The sequence below is a fragment of the Miniopterus natalensis genome, chromosome 5, assembly GCF_054644295.1.
Source record: "Miniopterus natalensis isolate mMinNat1 chromosome 5, mMinNat1.hap1, whole genome shotgun sequence".
NCBI classification, from domain to species: domain Eukaryota; kingdom Metazoa; phylum Chordata; class Mammalia; order Chiroptera; family Miniopteridae; genus Miniopterus; species Miniopterus natalensis.
Genome location: NC_142085.1, coordinates 51,273,551 through 51,293,329, shown reverse-complemented (window position 1 = coordinate 51,293,329; position 19,779 = coordinate 51,273,551). Strand labels below are relative to the sequence as shown.

At 39.6% G+C, this 19,779-nt stretch overlaps 1 protein-coding gene across 1 annotated transcript; it reads left to right on the top strand.

The window, feature by feature from the left end:
• The first annotated feature begins 1,014 nt into the window (after positions 1-1,014).
• On the top strand, positions 1,015-14,968 carry MCHR2 (melanin concentrating hormone receptor 2). Its single transcript, XM_016220200.2, has 5 exons — positions 1,015-1,208; positions 7,051-7,260; positions 9,875-10,069; positions 12,331-12,450; positions 14,643-14,968. The coding sequence occupies exons 1-5, from the start codon at positions 1,027-1,029 to the stop codon at positions 14,956-14,958; spliced, it is 1,023 nt and encodes a 340-aa protein (XP_016075686.2). The 5' UTR covers positions 1,015-1,026; the 3' UTR covers positions 14,959-14,968.
• The last annotated feature ends 4,811 nt before the right edge of the window (positions 14,969-19,779 follow it).

Sequence of the window (19,779 nt, the reverse complement as noted above, 5' to 3'; positions counted from 1 at the left end):
CACAATCTTTTTATCCATCTCATTGTTAATGAGCATTTTGACTATTTTCCATTTAAAACATTTAAAATAAATATTTCTGTGAACATTTCTGGAGGACTTCTCCTGGTACATATAAACGTGTATCTCTAAGTATATCCCACCTAGGGGGAAGCTTCTGGGTCATCAGATAATGTGTATTTATTCAACTTTAATAATGCCTCCCTGGTTTCCACAGTGGTGCATCAATTTATATTCTCACCAGTAGAAGTTCTGTGGTTCTGTATCTTCACCAACACTTGGAAATCTCAGACTTGAAACTTTTTACCAATGTGATAGGTATGTATGGATACCCCATTGTGGTTTTAATTCACCTTTTTTTTTTTTTTTTTTTTACCACTAGTAGTATTGAATGCCTTATAGAATGTTTCTTTACCATTGGATGCCTGTTTTGTAAATGCCTATTCAGGTCTCTGGACATTTTTCTGTTGAGTTGTCTATACTTTTCTTACTGGCTTATATACATATTTTATATATTCTGAACAACAGCCTTCAGTTAGTTATATGCCTTAGAAATACCCTGTGAGGCTTGCCTTTTCACTATCTTAATGATATCTTTTTCTTCTCTTTTTTTTTCAATTTTCATGTTACTTTTTATTTTTTGTGAACATATTTTACCAATAGACTACTTACTAGAATATTTAATACAAAACATGAAACATCTACTCTGCCCCATTTCTCAAACATCCATTTTGTCCTCTAACATACTTTTTAATTCTGGCTTTTAAAAAAAAGCATATCACATGAGATCAATCCTTTTACGAAATGCTTATCTGAACAGCAGCATGCTCAATGTCGCACGAGCACAAGGTTGTACCCAGGTCTCTCTAACCTGTCCATCATCCACGTCCACCCTGGGACCTTCTGTTGCACGGATTCATGGTTCAAACAAGGCCCCAATAAATGGTTTTGAATTAAGTTAAAGAAAATCTATGTTGAGGGGACTGCACTTCCTATTCCCTCAGCTTAACCACCGGAAGCTCAAGAACAATGAATCCACTTCACTCTTCCTGTTGGAACACCTCTGCTGAACTTTTGAACAAATCCTGGGATAAAGAGTTTGCTTCTCAAACGCTCGGAGTTGTGGATACAGTCCTCCTGCCTTCCATGATCGGGATAATCTGCTCAATGGGGCTGCTTGGCAACATCCTCATTGTATTTACTATAATAAGGTAAGGCTTCTTCTCTTTTCCCACAATTTAGAGACATCCTAGACTCCCAAAATGCATCCTTTCTCCCTGGAGGGTTTTTCTTAGTGAAATCAGGTTTTGGAAGTATTTGCTTAAGATAATTAAAAAAAGGTTCTACAGATATTTTTATCATGTATTCAGTAATATCTGAGTTGCAGATCCTAAAATGAAAAGACCTAGGCCAATGCTTACTGCTGGGTTAGTGAATTTTTAGAGCCATGATTCTCAGTCTTAGCTACATATTAGAATCACCTGGGGAGCTTGTTAAAATCATAATACACAATTTTAAAATCCTAATATACAATTTCACTCCAGACCAATTAACTCAGAGCCTCTGGAGGTGGAGCCCAGGCAGGGACTGAAACTGCAAGGCAACCATTTTATTTTCCAGCAATAAGAGTTATCCTAAGAAGTTGACCTGATTTGGCTGGTAAAAAGACTCTTTTTCACTCACTTTGGCAAGAGAGAGACTCTCCCTGACCACCCAGAGATTCAGGCAGTCATATGGTAGACTGTTCCCCTCAATATCGACCACCCCCGAGTAGGCCAAATGAGAGACAGTGACACTGGGAAGCAAGCAATGAACTAACTCATGACTTTGCCAAAGGAAGACTAGGAACATATATATATCTCAAAAAAAATAGGCTTAAGTAAGATGGAGCCTCCAGAATAAGATGGAAGCCGTTCTATACGGCTTCTTTTTTTCTAAAGTAAGAAGCGATTTGTTCATTAGGAGGGTGATTATAATGCAGTGAGGCCAGATCATTACCAGTCTACTATACTTTAAACTTATAGCAGGTCAAAAGGAATCCAGATTAGAAAGCGTAGGAGGAAAATTGAGCCAATTATAACATTTTCCCCTTTTATTCTTTGTGGAGAGACTAATGAACTCAACCCCACTACTCAACTATTCTCCATAGCCGCAGTGGGCCCTGGGAAACTATTTCAATGAAGGAGATGACATTTCCTTCTGTTGATCTCCCACCTCCATGTCCTGAACACATCTTTCTCCTGTCTCCTGACAGGCCACTTTAAATGAACAGAGTCTCTACAGGATGGCCTATGTCTCAATGAATAAAAAGTTCCCACTCTGCCATTCCCTGCCCTCAACTCCTTGTCAAGGCACCTAATTCGCACTAAATCATGAATTGCTGAGACACCTTACTTTTTAACCCTCCCAAAGGTGTCTACATTTTATAGCAGGGGCAGTGTGTTAACCCGAAGGAACACTAATGGTCTAATGGCAGAATACTAGTTGCTAAGAGGAAGGGAAAATGCTTGGAACAAGGCTCTTCCTTTTTCCCAGCCAGTTTAAATCATAACTAGTATTTCCCTTTGACCCAGCCTTCTACTATTTCCAGAGTCAACCATATATAAGCTCTTGTTGGGGTTGACTCATAACTTTCTGCACATATACCCTACGTTTTAGGTGCTGCAAAACCTCACAGCCACAGCTGTTCAAATAAACTCAGAAGTTGGTGGGAAGCCCTCATTGCTGTGGTCCAATACACCAAGACAATTCTGGAATCTAAAGGAGTTGAGTGTCTTGCCCAAGGGCATAAATGAGGGCATAAAAATGAAAATAGAATTCCCACTTAGGTTCTCTTTCCACTCTATTATTCTGTATCTAGAGCAGGGTTGGAAAACATATCACTCTATTCTTAGCTCTCCCATCCTTGGCAGGCATCTCTAATCACACAGGTCTGTCCTGTAGTAATGCCTGTGTGAGGACTCAGAATTCTTAAACACCCATGCTTAATGAAATCACTACTCATTCATTGAGATTGACTCACAAGAGAAATTTAATTCAACTAGAGTTAAATGCCAAACCAGGCAACCCAGACATAAACAAAAGCAGGAAGCTACTACCACATCCAATCACCATCTTTACCCCAGTACCATTACCCTTCTCCGGGCCCTGAGCCAGATGGAGGAAAGAAGGTGGTTTTACAGACCCCAGGAGTCTGAGCTGCCTGGTGGGAGCTGTGGCCACAGTGGGATTTGGGACCATGGAGTCAGGGCTGTAGGAGAAAGGTGGAGCCATGGAATGGATGCAGCCACTGCCAGAAATGCCAACAGCAGAGAGGGAAAGGAAATACCCTGGCCTCTCCTCTCCTCCTATCCTCCAATTTCCCTCCAATAGTGCTTCCTATTGGCCAAAGCTAACCAATACCAGTTGGCAAGGAGACATAGGAACAAAGCTGGGGAAGAGTGTGAAACGGATTTGAGGGCAAGCTGATTAGCAAAGCATCCTCCTACATGTGTGGTATTACATGTTTTGTTAGTTTCATTTAATCCATAGTATATAGTGTTATCTCTAATTGCAAAAAGTAAACATGTTTTAAAAGAAATTTTTATAAGCATAAAAATATAAAGAATAAAGTCAAAATCAGTTGTACTCCTTTTACCAAGTAGATAATTATTGTGATCACTTGACATATTTTTAAACAAATGTTTAAATAAATTTGAGGTTATACTGTGAACATAGTTGGGACATTTTTATTTAATAAGTATTTTCTCATTTGATTATATATTCCTACAAACTATGATTTGTGACAACTATATTATTTATTGTATGGTATTATGAAATATCATAATTTATTTCATCATTTATCAAATTAGTGAGCATTAGATATGACCATGTTAACCATGTGGAAAACATATTAGCTGAAATGATCACTCGTCTACATTTTTTATTTTAAATGTTCGAATCTAATGAAGTCTGGCAACAGGACACCTGAAGACAAATTAGACCTAAAAAAAAAATAAAAGTTGTTATTTTTTATATCTATGCTGTCACTTTCAGTAAAGAAAGCAATAATAAATATAATGGGCTACTTTTATTGCCCTCATGCCTTATGCCCAGATAAGTACATCATTTGTTTCAGCATTCTTTTTTTGTATACAGATATCACTTAGAAACACGCTTTTGTTGTTAATCCTGACCTGAGGATATTTTCTCCGTTGATTTTGAGAGTAGAAGGGAGGCAAGGGGAGAGAAATATCAATGTGAGAGAGACACAGATTGGTTGCCTCCCCGACGCGCCCTGACCAGGGCCAAGGAATGAACCTGCGACCCAGGCCCATGCCCCTGACTGGAAATCAAACTCTAGACCCTTCGATGTGCAAGCCAACGCTCTACTACTGAACCACACCAGACAGGGCTAGAAACACTTTTATTTATTCTTTTTAATTGACAGTTAATGACCTGCACTGTCCTCAACAATGGAATTGCCGTAACTTATTATCAGTAAATGATGGGTGTCTGTCTAGAGAAAAGCAAGGGCCATGGGTCTAACAACAATTAGGACCTCAGCAACCACTTATGGTTTATACTGTGACTCAAATGGAAATATCTATTTAGAAGCTAAAGTTTATGGGATTTTTTGTTGTGTTTTTGCATTGGTTTTTGGTTGGTTGGTTGGTTGGTTGGCTGGTTTTTTTTAATGTGGAATTCTTTCTTCCTGATCTCTAGTATCTGTTCTCCCCTTTCCCCTTACCATTTCCCACACCCAATGGTCTAAAGACACCAAGACTGAGAGACCAAGAACAGTCACTTGGCTGCTCTTTTGGTTGACACATCCTTTCCTCAAATCTCTTCTCCTTCTTGGTCTTTCTGATATGAGCCACCAACCCCTTGGGTGCAAGGAACCAGCCTCCTTTATGAACAATACCCAGAGTATGGCTGCTGAGTAAGGACTTAATGACATAACTTCCCCACACAAGATGTGTGTTGCCACGCCCTAGGTAAATATCCTCGCCCAGACTGATGTCTCACACAAGGATTTTTTTATTTTTTTTTTAGTTATACACCAGCTGTCTCTTTATTTTATTTGTGTGTGTGTGTGTTTATTTTTGTTTAAAATATTACAGATGTCCCTTTTTCTCCCCAATGACCCATTCCAGCCCTTCCCACCCCCTCCCCAGTCCCTCTCCACACCATTGTCCGTGTCCTTGGGTTGTGCATATATGCATATGAATTCTTTGGTTACTCTCTCCCCCTCCACCCACCCACCCTCCTCCATCCCTCTGACATTCATCAGTCTCATCTATGCTTCCATGTCATTAAATCTATTCTGTTCATCAGTTTATTAAGTTCTTTAGATTCCACATATAAGTGAGATCATGTGATGTTTGTCTTTCTCTGCCTGGTTTATTTTGCTAGCATAATATTCTCCAGGTTCATCCATATTGTCCCAAAGGGTACGAGGTCCTTCTTCTTTACAGCTGCATAGTATTGATGGCTTAAATTTCACAGCCTATAAAATTTGCATCCCATGAATAATAAAGACACACACTAGCTTCCAAACCACAGAGCAATAGCCCTGAATCCAGAGTCAACTAGCAATTGTGGCATAATCTTAGGGCTAATTCTTCTGTGCTCTTTAAATCCTCATTTGTCTGCAGTTCAGATGTCACTTCTGCCAAGAAATCTGTCTTGACTGTCCCAAGGGAGGGGGCAGAGGCCTCTTCTGTGTACTCCTTGTTCTTGCTCTGGCTTTCTCTCATCACACTGTAATATGATCATTTCACTGTACTACAGGTTCCTTGAGTTACGGCTTATAGATTATTTAGCCTTGCAGCCCCAGAGCACAATATTGTGCCTGACAATGAAATGTTTGTTGAATTAATGAAAATGTCTCCCAGATAAAGATGATGCCTGTTTATTATTGAATGTCCCAACTCCTTTAAGATAGGGGCCACTGAATTTAAAATAGAAATTTCTGCTCTCAGAAAACTATTTTGCCTGTAGAGGAGAGAGTGGCACATCTAGGTAGCATTGAATTCACCTCTCAGCAGGAGACGTGAGATTATTCTCAGTACTCTCTACCAGTTCATTTGCTCAGATTCCTTCTCCACACTATCTGGAATTCAGGGTCTTAATTAATAATCTTTGCTATTGGGTTAGATTTTATTGGAATATTTCTAAGTAATGGTTGAGATTTTTTTAAACAATAGCCTCAGTCAGGATTTGAACATACAGCTTCAGTGGGAAAAAATGCTTTGCACAACGAAAACCATTTATTTTCCCTACTCAGCTGTTTGTGATGGTAGGGATAAGTAAAGACAGAGCCTTTTGCCTGAGTGACCTTAGAGCTGGTACAATTTGTTGCTATGTAGAAATTACCCCAAAACTTAGTGGCTTAAACCAAATATTATCTAACACAGTTTCAAGGATCAAGAATCCAGGCAGCAGCTTAGCTGGGTGGTTCTGGCTCGAGCTCTCATAAGGTTGCAGTCAAGCTGTCCTCTAGGGCAACAGTCATCTTTGCTGGGGCTGAAGCATCGACTTTCAACTTCGCTCACTCATGCACCTGGCTAGTTGGTGCTAGTTGTTGGCAGAGGGCCACAGTTCCTCTCCATGTGGACCTCTCCATAGAGTTACTTAAGTATTCTCACAAGACGGCATCTGGTTTCCCCAGAGAAAATGATCCAAGAGAGCAAGCAAGGGGAAACTCCACAATTCTTTTATGTCCTAATTTCAAAGGTCACACACTGTCATTTCCACCATATTTTATTTGTTAAAATGAGTTACTAAGTTCAACTCACCCTCCATCTTCAAAAGAGGGAATGAGGCTCCATCTTTTGAAAGCAGTTTCTAAGAATGTCTGGACACATTTTTAAACCACCACAGTTAGGTATCAGGTATATAGTTCAAAATGTTGAAATATACACAAGACTAGGCACTCACATGTGCAGTTGTGTGGGTTTTTCTTTAACTTTTAAAATCTGTTCGGCCATTGAAAATTTGTACCAGGTGACATAAATTGAAGAAGGTGCATACTTTCTATGTCAGTCTCCAGTTTACATCCATTTCTTTCAGGTCAAGGAAAAAAACTATTCCTGACATTTACATCTGCAACCTGGCTGTGGCTGATCTGGTCCACATCATTGGGATGCCTTTTCTTATTCACCAGTGGGCCCGGGGAGGAGAATGGGTTTTTGGGGGGCCTCTCTGCACCATCATTACATCCCTGGATACCTGCAACCAGTTTGCCTGTAGTGCCATCATGACTGTAATGAGTATGGACAGGTAAGTGAAGAGACTTTGAAAGTCTAACATAATTCAGAGGTGCCTGTGTTTCCCCAATTCATCCCACTTTAAGCAACAGAGGTGCTGGTTTGTAACAGCAAGGCTCCTCTTCCTTTGCTTGTCTCATTGTAGAACTGATGACTTAAGAATATTTGTTCCAACTTTCACAGAAGTCTACTTTTAATAGAAAGCTTAAAATTCTAAAAATATCCCGTTTTCTAAACATTCCTTTTTACTTAGGTTTTATTTACAATTCACTACAATATAGAAGGATCTCAAAATCATGAACAACTGGAAATTATAATGAATGTCCCTCCCCATGATCCTTGCAATAAGGAAGGTGAGGTCCTAAGAAGTGAGGATATTTGCTAAAGGCACAAAGGGAGTCGGTGGCAGAGCTGAGAACTGAAGTAGGTCTCCTCACTCCCTGTCCAAGGCTATTTCTCACATGTTCAGTGCTTCGCACACTCTTGCTATTACCTAGCAGCTTGAAGGAATCAGTGGAGTAGATACGGACTCCTACACAGATATAAAGAAATATCCCACTACCAGGAAAGCCATCTTTTACACTCATCATTATGACCGGTTAATGCAAATGCTGCCATTTTACACCATTAGCAATTTATTCAACTGTGACCTGGAGTGTGTCGTAGCCATATCACCAACCACGGGAGCTAATGCTATTTGAGGAGATGATAGCAACGGCGAGCCCTCACAGAGCCAATGAGTGGTGGAGCCCAGTTCAGACCCAGGCTGTCTCTAAAGATGGCAGGTGGCTTGTATTATCTCACCATCTGGCCTCTTCCAGAGCATGAAAGCTAGGATGTGCCCTGAATCATCCAGATGCCAGGACCTGCACACCTGATCTTAGCAGTATTCCCCAAACAGAAGCAAGTCCTAAAAGACAACAGTAATACCACACAATGGGAATTATCTCAGAGAACAACTCACTGAAAATCTTGATCCACATTCTTCCCACCCCATTTCCCAATCCAGCGCACTTTATCCCCCTTGTTTTGACCTGTCTTGTTTCAAATATATCACATAGTCTAATTTACTTTGTGTATGAATGGGTGTGTATATTGTTTATTGTCTAGCTTCCCCTACCCCCCAAATGTAAATTCCGCAAAGGCAGGGTCTTTGATCACTAATATATCCCAAGTGTCTGTGTAACAGTGCCTGGCAAGTGGGTGCTCAAAAAACATTGATGAATGAATGACTGTTAGTCTTGAGGGCTGTGTTAAATTTCCCTGGGTCCATCCAGGACTGTTTCCTGAGCTCTGACTCTTTTATGTGTCCAAGTAGGCCTTCAGAGGTGGGGAAGTTAAGAGCAGTTCTTCAAATGGATAAACAAAGCAATAGCAAGGTTCATATAAATCATTCCCTGGATTATTATTCAGAATGAATAATGATGGCAATGTTGGATGTATTTTTTTTTTTTAATATCCCACTGCTTTTCTGCAAAAGAATTCTCCAAATATGGAGTGTGCTTCTCAACTTATAATTAACATCACATTTTTTAATCAATGTACTGTGTGGGCCTTGTTAGTTCACCTGGCACCAGCCAGTGCTGACTGTCCTGAGTAAAGCTCGCTGAGCTCCCCGGGGTTCCGACATTAGGGAGAGGGCCATGCACAAGCCAGGCCGCTGCAGAAAAGCCACCTAAAGTATAGGCCTTCCCAATCACAATCCCATTCTTGGAGATAATGAAAACTGCTTTCTGCCCTGTATGCTGAATAAAGGAGAATATTAGCTTTCCTTTCATTGGACGTCTTCTGTGAACCTCTTACTGTACCACCCCATCTCCAGCAAAACTCTGCTTTTTCAAATCCCTTCCTTCCAGGTCTGAACTCTCTTTTTCACCCTTTAGCTTTTATTTGGCTCTTTAAAATTCTTCTAGGATATGCTGGAATCAAAAATACTTTTGATATGTCAGGATTTCAAGTTTGATCAAAAATGGAAAAAAAGAAGAAAAGAAAAAAGAAATATACTTCTCCATGAAATAGCCCATTTCCCCCTCTGGCCTCCAGCCTGGGTTCCTTGAGGAATTTGCACGCCTACACTAGGCACGTTTGTTTATTCTCAGAGATTTGTCTGAACTGAACTCCCAAGAGCCTGGGGACCCTACTGGAAAGCCATCTGAGCAAAATGCCCGTTCCCTGGGCCTGAACTTCACCCCTCTGGGGGACCCTCCTACCAGCCAGCGCACTTTCCTCCTTCCTGCCTCGACATCAGTTAGTCCTACAGCAGAGGACCCCCCACCCGACCTCCTGGAGGAAACCCCTGTGCAGAGACCTAGTTTTTCAGAGCTTCATCTACAAGGCAAGCGCCTTGGTAATGAGAGAGTCTGCAGGGCACAGTTTTACCATCATCGGTGTGTCGTGGAAGCGATGCCTATTTCAATGAGTGGTTTATTCAGACGGGCAGTGTCAAGAGTTGTTTTCTCTACAGGTGCCAGCCAGCTCTTAAAAACTATAACTTTCTTTTACCCTGATAGCCGTGTGCTTCAGGGAGGATCATAATACTAATAATTTACTCTTGTCATGAACCATTCCTCCTTGGAGCTCAGTGCTGTTATTGATTGTTCCCAAACCGTTCTTAACTGGCTTTGCAGGTACTTGGCTCTTGTCCAGCCATTTCGACTCACAAGTTGGAGAACGAGGTACAAGACCGTCCGCATCAATTTGGGCCTCTGGGCAGCTTCCTTTGTTCTGGCGCTGCCTGTCTGGGTCTACTCGAAGGTCATCAAATTTAAAGACGGCGTGGAGAGTTGTGCTTTTGATTTAGCAGCCCCTGACGATGTGCTCCGGTAGGTTGTTACAACTTAAGGAAAATCAAGTTGAATTAAGTTATGAAGTGCTCCAGCCTCCTTGTCTCCATACCGTGTGGAGTGTCCTTGGGGACCCTCTTCTGGACAGTCTCCCCGCTGCTTAGTTGTCTGCCTTCCACAATCAAGTTGATTGTTTGATTTTAAGGAGAGGGTAACCTTTTCTAATCTTTAGAAAAAGATTTTGAGTTTAATCGTGTAACCTTGGTGGGCACAAATATATCTAAGTATGGATTTTAAAGATCCCTGGCAGCCAGACACAGCAGAAATGCAGCAATCAAGGAGGGACAGAATTTCAAAAAGGGTCTCAGCATTACCGACTGAGATGCAAACCTGATTTATCAATATGCAACTCGAGTTTGGTTGAATTGTGTCCCTCCAAAAAAATATATTCAAATCTTACTCTCAGCACCTATGAATGTGACATTATTTAGAAGTAGGGTCCTTGCAGATATGTCAAGTTAAGATGAGGTCATACAGGATTACAGTGGGCCCCATAGCCAAAGATTGGTGTCCTGATAAGGACAGGGAGCTTTGAAGAGACACAGAGAGGAGAATGCCTGTCAAGACAGAGGCAGGGATTAGGGTAATGTGTCTACAAGCCAAGAAACCCCAAGGATTGTCTGAACTCACCAAAGGCCAGGAGAGAAGCATGGAGCAGATGTTCCCTCAGAGCCTCCAAAAGGAACCAACCCTACTGACACCTTGATCACAGACTCCTAGCCTCCAATTCTGTGAAACACTACATTTCTGGTTTTTTAAGCCATCCAGTTTGTGGTAATTTGTTACAGCAGCTCTACATAACTAATACAGCCACCAACACAGGCATTTCTTACATTTTAATTTGAAAAGAAAACTTAAGTCAAATATTTTCTACTTGAAATTTTGAACATAGCATTGAAGTCTATGACAAAAAGTTTCTTAATCACTTACTAAGCTCGAGTTATTGTGCTAGGTGCTTTTGACATACATCCATACATTATCTCAAGTCAATCTGGCAGATTCCTTTTCCCATCCACCACTTCCAAATCGATGGGTCATTTCTGTATAGACACACCCAAAGGGATGAGGTAGACGGCCTGCAAGGCCACAAATCCAGTAAGAGCAATCTCCCGAGGAGTGCAACACCAGTAGTACTGGTTATTTATTTGTTGTTTCTCCCACCAGAATTGGCTACAGGCACAAATAAAAACCATCAGCCAATCTAAATGAAATGATACCTATCACCGGCATTGACAGATTAATATGGACCTCAACCCATCTAAAAGAATAGCACAACCTGAGACTCACAATACGACTATAGGACTTTGGCCCATGTCAAAGAAATTAAACAAAGATAAATTATTTTACACTGATAGCTGTTTCTGCTATTTTTGGTTGATTATCATAAAGGATACTCTAAGGTTTCAGCCTTGGTTGTTCCTCCTAGAATTAAATCGTTATGATGAACTGAGACTGGAACTCCTGTGCTGCACTCAGCATCCCTCTGGTCCCAGGTGCTCTCTTTCTCTCCCTCTCTCTCCCTCTCTCTCTCTCTGCCTCTGTCCATACCCACCCAGCCTGGGCTGCCTTCTTTCACTAGCACTACAGTTCTGCCAGGAAGGAAGACACCTGGCACCTGTGCAGAACAGGAATTGGCTCGCCTGAGAATTCCCCCTGGCAAAGTACTGAGGAAAAAACTGGCTGGTTTTACAACAGGCCCTTGGAAAGGCTGTCTCCATCCTTAGCTACAAGCATGGGCTGTACAGCTCAATTGTCCATCTGGGTTCAAATCCTCCCTCTGCCACTTACTAACTGGCTAACCTTGGGCAAGCCACTTAACTCCTCTGTGTCTGAGTCTCTTCTTCTGTAATATGCACATAGTAATGCCATTGTACTCATGGGGTTGGACATGCAGTGGGTTAAAATATATAAAGCACTCAAATCAGGCCCTGCTATGTAATCAATGCTACTGCTATTGCCTGTTCTTGCTAATAACACTAACAGTAATGATGATAACAAGTAGCCTCGCCCGTTCCGTACTCAGCAGTGCCGGCCTTGGCACTAGAAGAGGGAGCGTCATTGTCAGCGAACAGGGAGGAGCAGGAACATCTCCACAGGAAAGCACCCAAAGATCCTTAACTCTTTCCCCAAGGGCTTTTATTCTAGGCCCTGAAAAATCAGAGAATCATGCCTCATAAACTGTAGAAGCCAATATCTAGCACTGTGAATCTAACAGTCATGTCTTTTCTCTCATTTTACAGGTACACACTTTATTTGACGATAATAACCTTTTTTGTCCCTTTGCCCTTGATTTTGGTGTGCTATATTTTAATTTTATGCTATACTTGGGAGGTGTATCAACAGAATAAGGATGCCGGATGGTAAGTGTCTGCGTTATTTCTCTTTGTTTATTAAAAGAACAATTCAGAGATCCTAAGACATCTACAACAGAAATTTAAAACAACTATCACTTGAAGCATACCATACTTAGACATGTGGGCATTAATGTCTGTGTGAGGCAATTTCTGAAAATAAGACATGTTCTGAAGCAGATATTTGAGGGTCTCTCAGTGATAAATGTTGAAATCACTGAGGCAATGTTTCATAAAAATTAAACAGAACTCAAGATTCTGTTTAAAGAATTTTATATTTGTCATCAACAATGCTATTTAAATGTTTTATTTGTACATTTTGCAGACTTGTATACATATGGAAGTATCCTAGATGTTGTGTATAACTTCAACTTTTTTGTGTTTTAATTTTTTAATTTATAGAAATATCTCATTAATATTTTAATACTTAGGACAACATTAATTAGAACTAAATAAAAATAAAGGCTTACATAAAGACAATAAACATGGGAGGAACTTTAGAGATACTTGTCCCTAAATCGCATGAATGAATATAAATTATTTTCTACCTGAAACTGTACATACTAATCCATTTAAATGCATCAATGTTTTTATAAAACATGTTGGGTTAAAAAACATTATTAAAATTTGTCCTTAGACTAGATTATCATATTTGTTTTGAAAAGGCAAGATACCTGGTTTTCCCACACACACAACATTTAACACTGTGAACGTTTAAAAAACGGAATAGGTGAACAATTTATGGCCCATGGGTCAAAATTTGTGGCAAACCCTGGTACCAAAGGTTTAGGTGGTCTATTGGCCCATGACTTTTTTTCCCAATGAGAATTTCTTGAAATTCTTTGGAAATATGACATTCTTCAAGGGTGGTCTATTTAAATGGAAAAGGGAAGCAGCCACAGTTATGGAAAAAATTTTGCTTCTAAATGTATCACAGGGAGCTGAGTTGGTGAAAAGGTTGAAACAGAATATTAAGACACCGACAGCTGGGATGGATGCTTGAGCCCTTTTCAAACAGTCTCCAAATCAGATCACTTTGCTCCCAGCACCTCCTCCAGAAATGCTAAGAACATTTTATGAAATAAAGCTCATACTGCCCAGTTATTCCTCAAAATGCAAGAAGTTGGAATCGTGGTGCTTGCTCTGATAAACTGCAGAGAAATCATCTTAGAATGAGTGTCAGCCCCCTGCTAGTTTCCATATTATTCCTCGGGCTTATTCATCTGCTTCCACCAGGTCCCAGGGAAATTTCTATTAAATGTCTAACTATGACATAACATGACAAAGTTTGGGAATTAAGGGGTTTTTATTTTAGAATAATTTTAAATTTACAGAAAAGTTGCCCAAATAATACAGAGAGTTTCCATATACTCCTCACCCAGTTTCCCCATTCGCATCTTAATTATCATGAAGCATTTGTCAAGACAAAAAAAATTGGCATTGGTACATTACTATGAAGCAAACTCTACTCTTTATTGGATTTAACAGGTTTTTCCATTAATGTCCTTTTTCTGTTCCAGGACCCAATCCAGAGCACCCCACTGCATTTAGTTGCCAATCTCCCCAGTCTCTAGTCGGCAACAGTGTCTCACCCTTTCCTTGCTTTCTGTGACCTTGGTAGTCTTAAGGAGTCCTGGTTAGAAGGTATCCTGTAGAGTGTCCCCCAATCTGGGCTTGTCTGATACTGTGTCATGATTAGATTGTAGTTATGTGCTTTTGGAAACAATCAGCTCTTCTCATCAAAACATATGAGGGGTACATGATAACTATATGACATCTCCGATGATGATAACTGTGATCCCTTGATTAGGACAATGCTTCCCAGGCTTCTCCAACATGCAGTTACTATGCTCCATCTCCAGGAAAGGGGAGGAGCTATGTAGATTATTTGGAATTCTTCTGTAAAAGCAGTTTGTCTCTTCTTTCTCATTTTATTCAATCATATATTTATATCAATATAGACTCATGTATCTGATACTTTGGGCTTTAATTCAATACTATATTATTTACTTTTCTTAAAATCTTCCAGCTTTGAGAAATTTTTGACCAGAATGAAAAAGAATCTTTTTACAATGCTCTGAATAAAAATGAGCTTCATAGTGCACTGCACAGCCATTCTGAACTGTCCAAAAAGCTCTAGAAACCCACCGTCCCGCAGTTTCCGAGGTTGTTTACCTTCTATCCTGACGTTGCCTTTGTAGTTACAATCCCAGTGTCCCAAGGCAGCGAGTCCTGAAGCTGACAAAGATGGTGCTGGTGCTGGTGGCAGTCTTCATCCTGAGTGCGGCCCCTTACCATGTCATACAGCTGGTGAACTTGCAGGTGGAGCAGCCCACACTGGCTTTCCACGTGAGCTATTACCTCGCCGTCTGCCTCAGCTACGCCAGCAGCAGCATCAACCCTTTCCTCTACATCCTGCTGAGTGGAAACTTCCGGAAACGGCTGCCTGGAGCGCAAAGGAGGGTGACTGAGAGGGAAACCCACAACATGGAGAACACCTTGAAATCCAGCTTTTAGGAGAATACATGGATCACCAGTCACCTCGGCAGGCTTGTCTAAGTGACTGGGATTACCAGAAAGGACAGGAGAAACCGTGGGTTTGTGATATACTTCTTGTGTGCTTGTGACTCTTACTAGCATGGAACAGAAGGGTAACCACTCAAATGCATTGAGTGTAATACGCTGACTTTAGTAAGACATGAAAACGTATCTGTATTTGAGAGTAGAGAATGGAATAATCTAAGATACCCATGCCATGGCTATGGATGCTGTTCCTGCATACTATAAACTACACACTGACCATCGACTGAAAACCCACCAAGGAATCTGGCCTTGCCGTCCATATTTTGGCCTCACTGTAACAGTGACCTCGAGGTTCCTAGGAGGGGACCACCCATTATAATGAGGACTTAAATGTGGCCACTTTTTATCTACAAAAATGTCAATTTCATGTGTTCCAATATAATGCCTTCAACAATCAGCTTTACCTGTTAGCATAACACTTATCATGTATTGAATACATGCAACATGTAAGATTACACATAACATGCCCATGAAATAAGTATTGCCTCAGTTTGCTAAGTTCAGAAAGGTTAAGTGATAGGCCTAATGCTGCACAGCTACATAAGAACTGACCTAAAATCCAGGTCTGCCTGTTTTTGTCTTTTTACTGCATTACCTTGGCAACCTGTACCTACCATTAAGGAGGGAACCAATAAATAATTTGGGAGGTAGGGGTTGCTTTATTCCTATAGCCCCCCAAGGAAAGAACCAAAGTCTGAAAAAAATGAGTTGACAGCTTTAAGCATATTCTTTTGCACTTAGCTTTGTTCTCATGCCTACAAATTATAAAAACCAGCATCTCCATTTTAATGAGAGTATTCTTTAGCATACACTTAGATACATTCTCTTTAGGTTACAGTATATGTTTGTTCAAAGCTACAAAAAGTAATTAGCCCTTAAATATGTGGATGTTCATTTATCTATCTTTTCTTCTTTTGGCTTGTATAATGCACTTTGATATAGTAAGGAAAGGGAAAAATGTTCTTAAAGTCTGTATTCTCAACAAAGGTAAATCTTGTTATTTTGTTTGTTAATGAAATCTGTAAACTTACCTCCTCCATCTAAATACATAAAAATTCTTGCTCCAATGACATCTGAAACTGATTTTTAATCAGCCCTTAATATAAAAGAGTCACAGAGACCAACTTTTTTAACAAACCTAATCTCCATTTTTATATCTCAATTGTCAAGACACTTGTCTTTCAACTCAATATATTTGGTTCTAGGTATTTTAGAGGTTTTTTTTGAAACAAGGTAGTATCTAAATGCATATCTGGATGAAAGGTCATGTAAACAATCTGAAAACTACAAGCAGGTCATATCTGAGATATTTTAGTTTTGTAACTGAGATCTGAGAGCTACACAGAGACCGGATGTTCCTTTATAATTTGTTCAAAAGCTGTGTCATGGCTACAGTCCTAAGGGCCTTCATTCTCACTTCTCTAAGGTGCAAGAGTCAGGGCCCAGTGATTAACCCTGACATCTGAAGACCCAACACAGTGGGTTAAAAACTGATGTTATCAATTCCATTGTCTTTTTTAATAGAAAATACTGTTATTATAAAAATGGTTTAAAAGCAATAGATATTTTTCTAATAGCATTTCCAATGGGCCTCAAATAATTACAATATATAAACTGGTCAGTGAATTATTTCAATTTGTATTTATTAAGAGTTGTAAAGAAATTTAATCAAAGTGCAAAATTATTTTAAAGGTGACTATTAAGTTCATTTTTGTGCCTTTATATAGCTTTTCTATGCATGAGCATATACATGCAGGTTTGCAGAAGTGGTTTGACAGAGATTCTCTATACGTTTTGTTCTTTCAAGAGAAGTGAATGATCAGTTTCATATATCTAATTAGTACTTGGGTATTTGTCATTACATAAATCATAACCGTATCCCTCCTCTATGCTTAGTCCATTTTAGGTGCCTCATTTAAATTTTGATTAATATAAATCAATGAATAAAAATTGCTTGTATATTAATTTACTTCTGGCTGGTAGCTTCTATTCTTAAGGTTTTCTTATATAGCATATTTCCTTAATATAGTTTCTCCTGAACAAAAAATAAAGATTTCCTGTGGGAAACAAAAATGTAACATTAAATATTCACATTATTAATGTACCCTAATTTGTACCCTAATTTCAGAAAGGCTAGCATGTGGGAAAGTGCACATCACAGAACTGAGAGGGAAAAAACAATACTGACAACTCATTCATGCATCTTCTTCTAAAATTAAATGTACTCATCTCTATCACTCAGTGAAAGAATTATTCACCAAGTGGTTTCTTCACTGCTAATAAATGTCTACATCCAAACACATAAATGAGCCATATAAAAGGATCAAAATTGATTAAACACCTCATAAAATGTTTTACTTATTTTGGGGCATAGGATTGAGAAAAAGTGTAAATAATTTTGAAATAACTTGCATTTTTGTAACAATAAAGCCACAAGCACTTGCTGCCTTAACAACTGAAAAACTTAACATTGCATCTTGAAAATAAAGCTTGCAGGTTCTTGAGAATGAAAAGCTATCTTGGGATTCATCACACCATTATTGGGAATATAATTCTGGGACCCTGCTTCAAAGGTACTCTCTTCTATCAGAAACCTATTTAAAAGTATAAAGTCACCCCCTAATCAAAAGTGAAAAACATTTCTAAAATACTGCATAATTATTATTGAGAATACAGTTGTTTCTGTAGCACATTAAAGAAAATGTGTTGTTCTTCTTAATTTACAAAACTGAATACATTGGGTATTTCTCTGAAAAAATTCAGAACAAATGTCTATTGTTAGTAGATTTTACTAATATGAGGCACTTTTTAATAACAGCTATCTAAAATATCATATGTAGCCCAGCCGGGCGTGGCTCAGCAGTTGAGCATTGACCTAGGATCCAGGCAATTGGGGTTCGATTCCTGGTCAGGGCACATGCCTGGGTTGCGGGCTGCAGCTGATCAATGACTCTCTCTTCATTGATGTTTCTATCTCTCTCTCTCCCTCTCCTTTCCTCTCTCTGAAATCAATAAAGATATATTTAAAAATAATAATAATAAAATATCATATGTAGATTTGTTCCCCAAGCAATTGACAAAATTATTTTCAAGAGTAAGAAATAAGAATGCGGTTCCTCTCCTCAGTTTTCAGTACTGTGGAGAAAGCTCTGGAATCCCTGGTGTGTCAGTAGACTTGGCCTAAGTTCTAGCCTCATTAATACTATGTGTAAAAGACCTTGGTAAAACTATTAACCAAACTACTTAATTGTACGGATTAGGAAATTGGAGCCAAAAAACAGGTAAACAAACTCAAACAGCTCTTTATTGTCAGAATAAGGACAATATTTTGAAGCTCCTGACTCAGACCTTCCCTGTTTCCACCTCACCATTGTCTCTCGAATAGGCTGCACTCAGAGAGTAGGAGGCTGTGGATGTCACACCAAGAAGTTGGCTTATACGTGCAACAGAGCATGATCAACATCTCTGCCCCCAACAATCACTTGAAAATACTTAACAGAGTGAAAAACATAGGCACAATATTTTTCAGTCCCTCCTACTGAGAAGTAGAGTTCAGCTTCTCATCCCTTGAACCTAAGCTGACCTTGTGACTTCCTTTGACCAATACATTGTGGCAGAAGTGGCATTGTGTACATTCCAAAATCTAGGCCTAAGAGTCTTTTAGTTTCCACCTTTGCCCTCTTGGAATCCTGCACTGAGACACTATGCAAGAAAGCCAGTCTAGCCTAGTGGAGCATGAGGGGCCACATGAAGAACTGAGGCACCCCAGCTAGTAGCCAACACCAGCTGCCAGGCATGGAATGAGACCACCTTGGACCTTTCAGCCCAGCTGACTGTCCAGCATTTATAGTCATGTGAGTGACCCAGACGACAGCAACAGAGGAACCGTCCAACCAATCCACAGAATTGTGAGAAATAAAAAATTGTTCTTTTAAGCCATAAGCTTTGAGGCAATTCATTCTGCATAAAATAGCATCCAGGAAAGTAAAAATTAATAAAATCGTCCTTAGTGATTAAAAAAAGTTGTAAGCATCTAAAATATTGTGGTTATTATAAATCTTGATTCCTTTCTTCCTTTAGTCTGTAAATATTTATTGAGCACCTAACATATTCTAGATACAGTTTGATGGAAACATTTTCTGCCCTTACAGAGTTTACAGTCCAATGGGCATAAAAATGTTAACACATAGATAAGCATATAATGATAAATAGTGATAGGTGCCTAGAGAAGAGACTAACACAGACATACTTAGCTGTATAGGACAGTTTTTTCAGCAGTGCTTAGACAGAAAGCAGCTGTGAAATGAATTCTCTCCCACTGATTTCATTCTAAAAGAAATGGCAATTGCATCGAACTCAAAATATTTAAAGTATGAGAAAACTGTTATTCTATCTCTTTTCTATTTAAAAGAGTAGATATAAATAAACTATCTACAGATACGGAGAAAACAGATGGATTTGAAAATTCAAACTCACACTGAATATAATTAACTTGGAAAGGAAGAGACGCCAAAGATGCCTGAGATCATAGGTGCCCAGGAGACAGGCAAAGGACTAACTTATTTTTAACACCACAGTCGTCTCAGCAGTAGGGACATTTCAAACTCGATTAAAGTCTCTCAAGAGTTGAAAGAGCAAATGGAGAGAAAAAAAAAAATGTAGCTATTGGAGAGTAATTAACATTTGACCCGGTTGCCAGCCTGAGTAGGTGTTCACCACTTATTAACCAAGCTTGGGTGTCCCGGGTCATTGCAG

Excerpts from the sequence above, each read along its gene's own strand:
- MCHR2 (XM_016220200.2), top strand. The coding sequence starts at position 1,027 with ATGAATCCACTTCACTCTTCCTGTTGGAACACCTCTGCTGAACTTTTG. Across the intron at positions 7,261-9,874 it reads ACTGTAATGAGTATGGACAG|GTACTTGGCTCTTGTCCAGC; the intron begins GTAAGTGAAGAG and ends CTGGCTTTGCAG. Across the intron at positions 10,070-12,330 it reads GCCCCTGACGATGTGCTCCG|GTACACACTTTATTTGACGA; the intron begins GTAGGTTGTTAC and ends CTCATTTTACAG.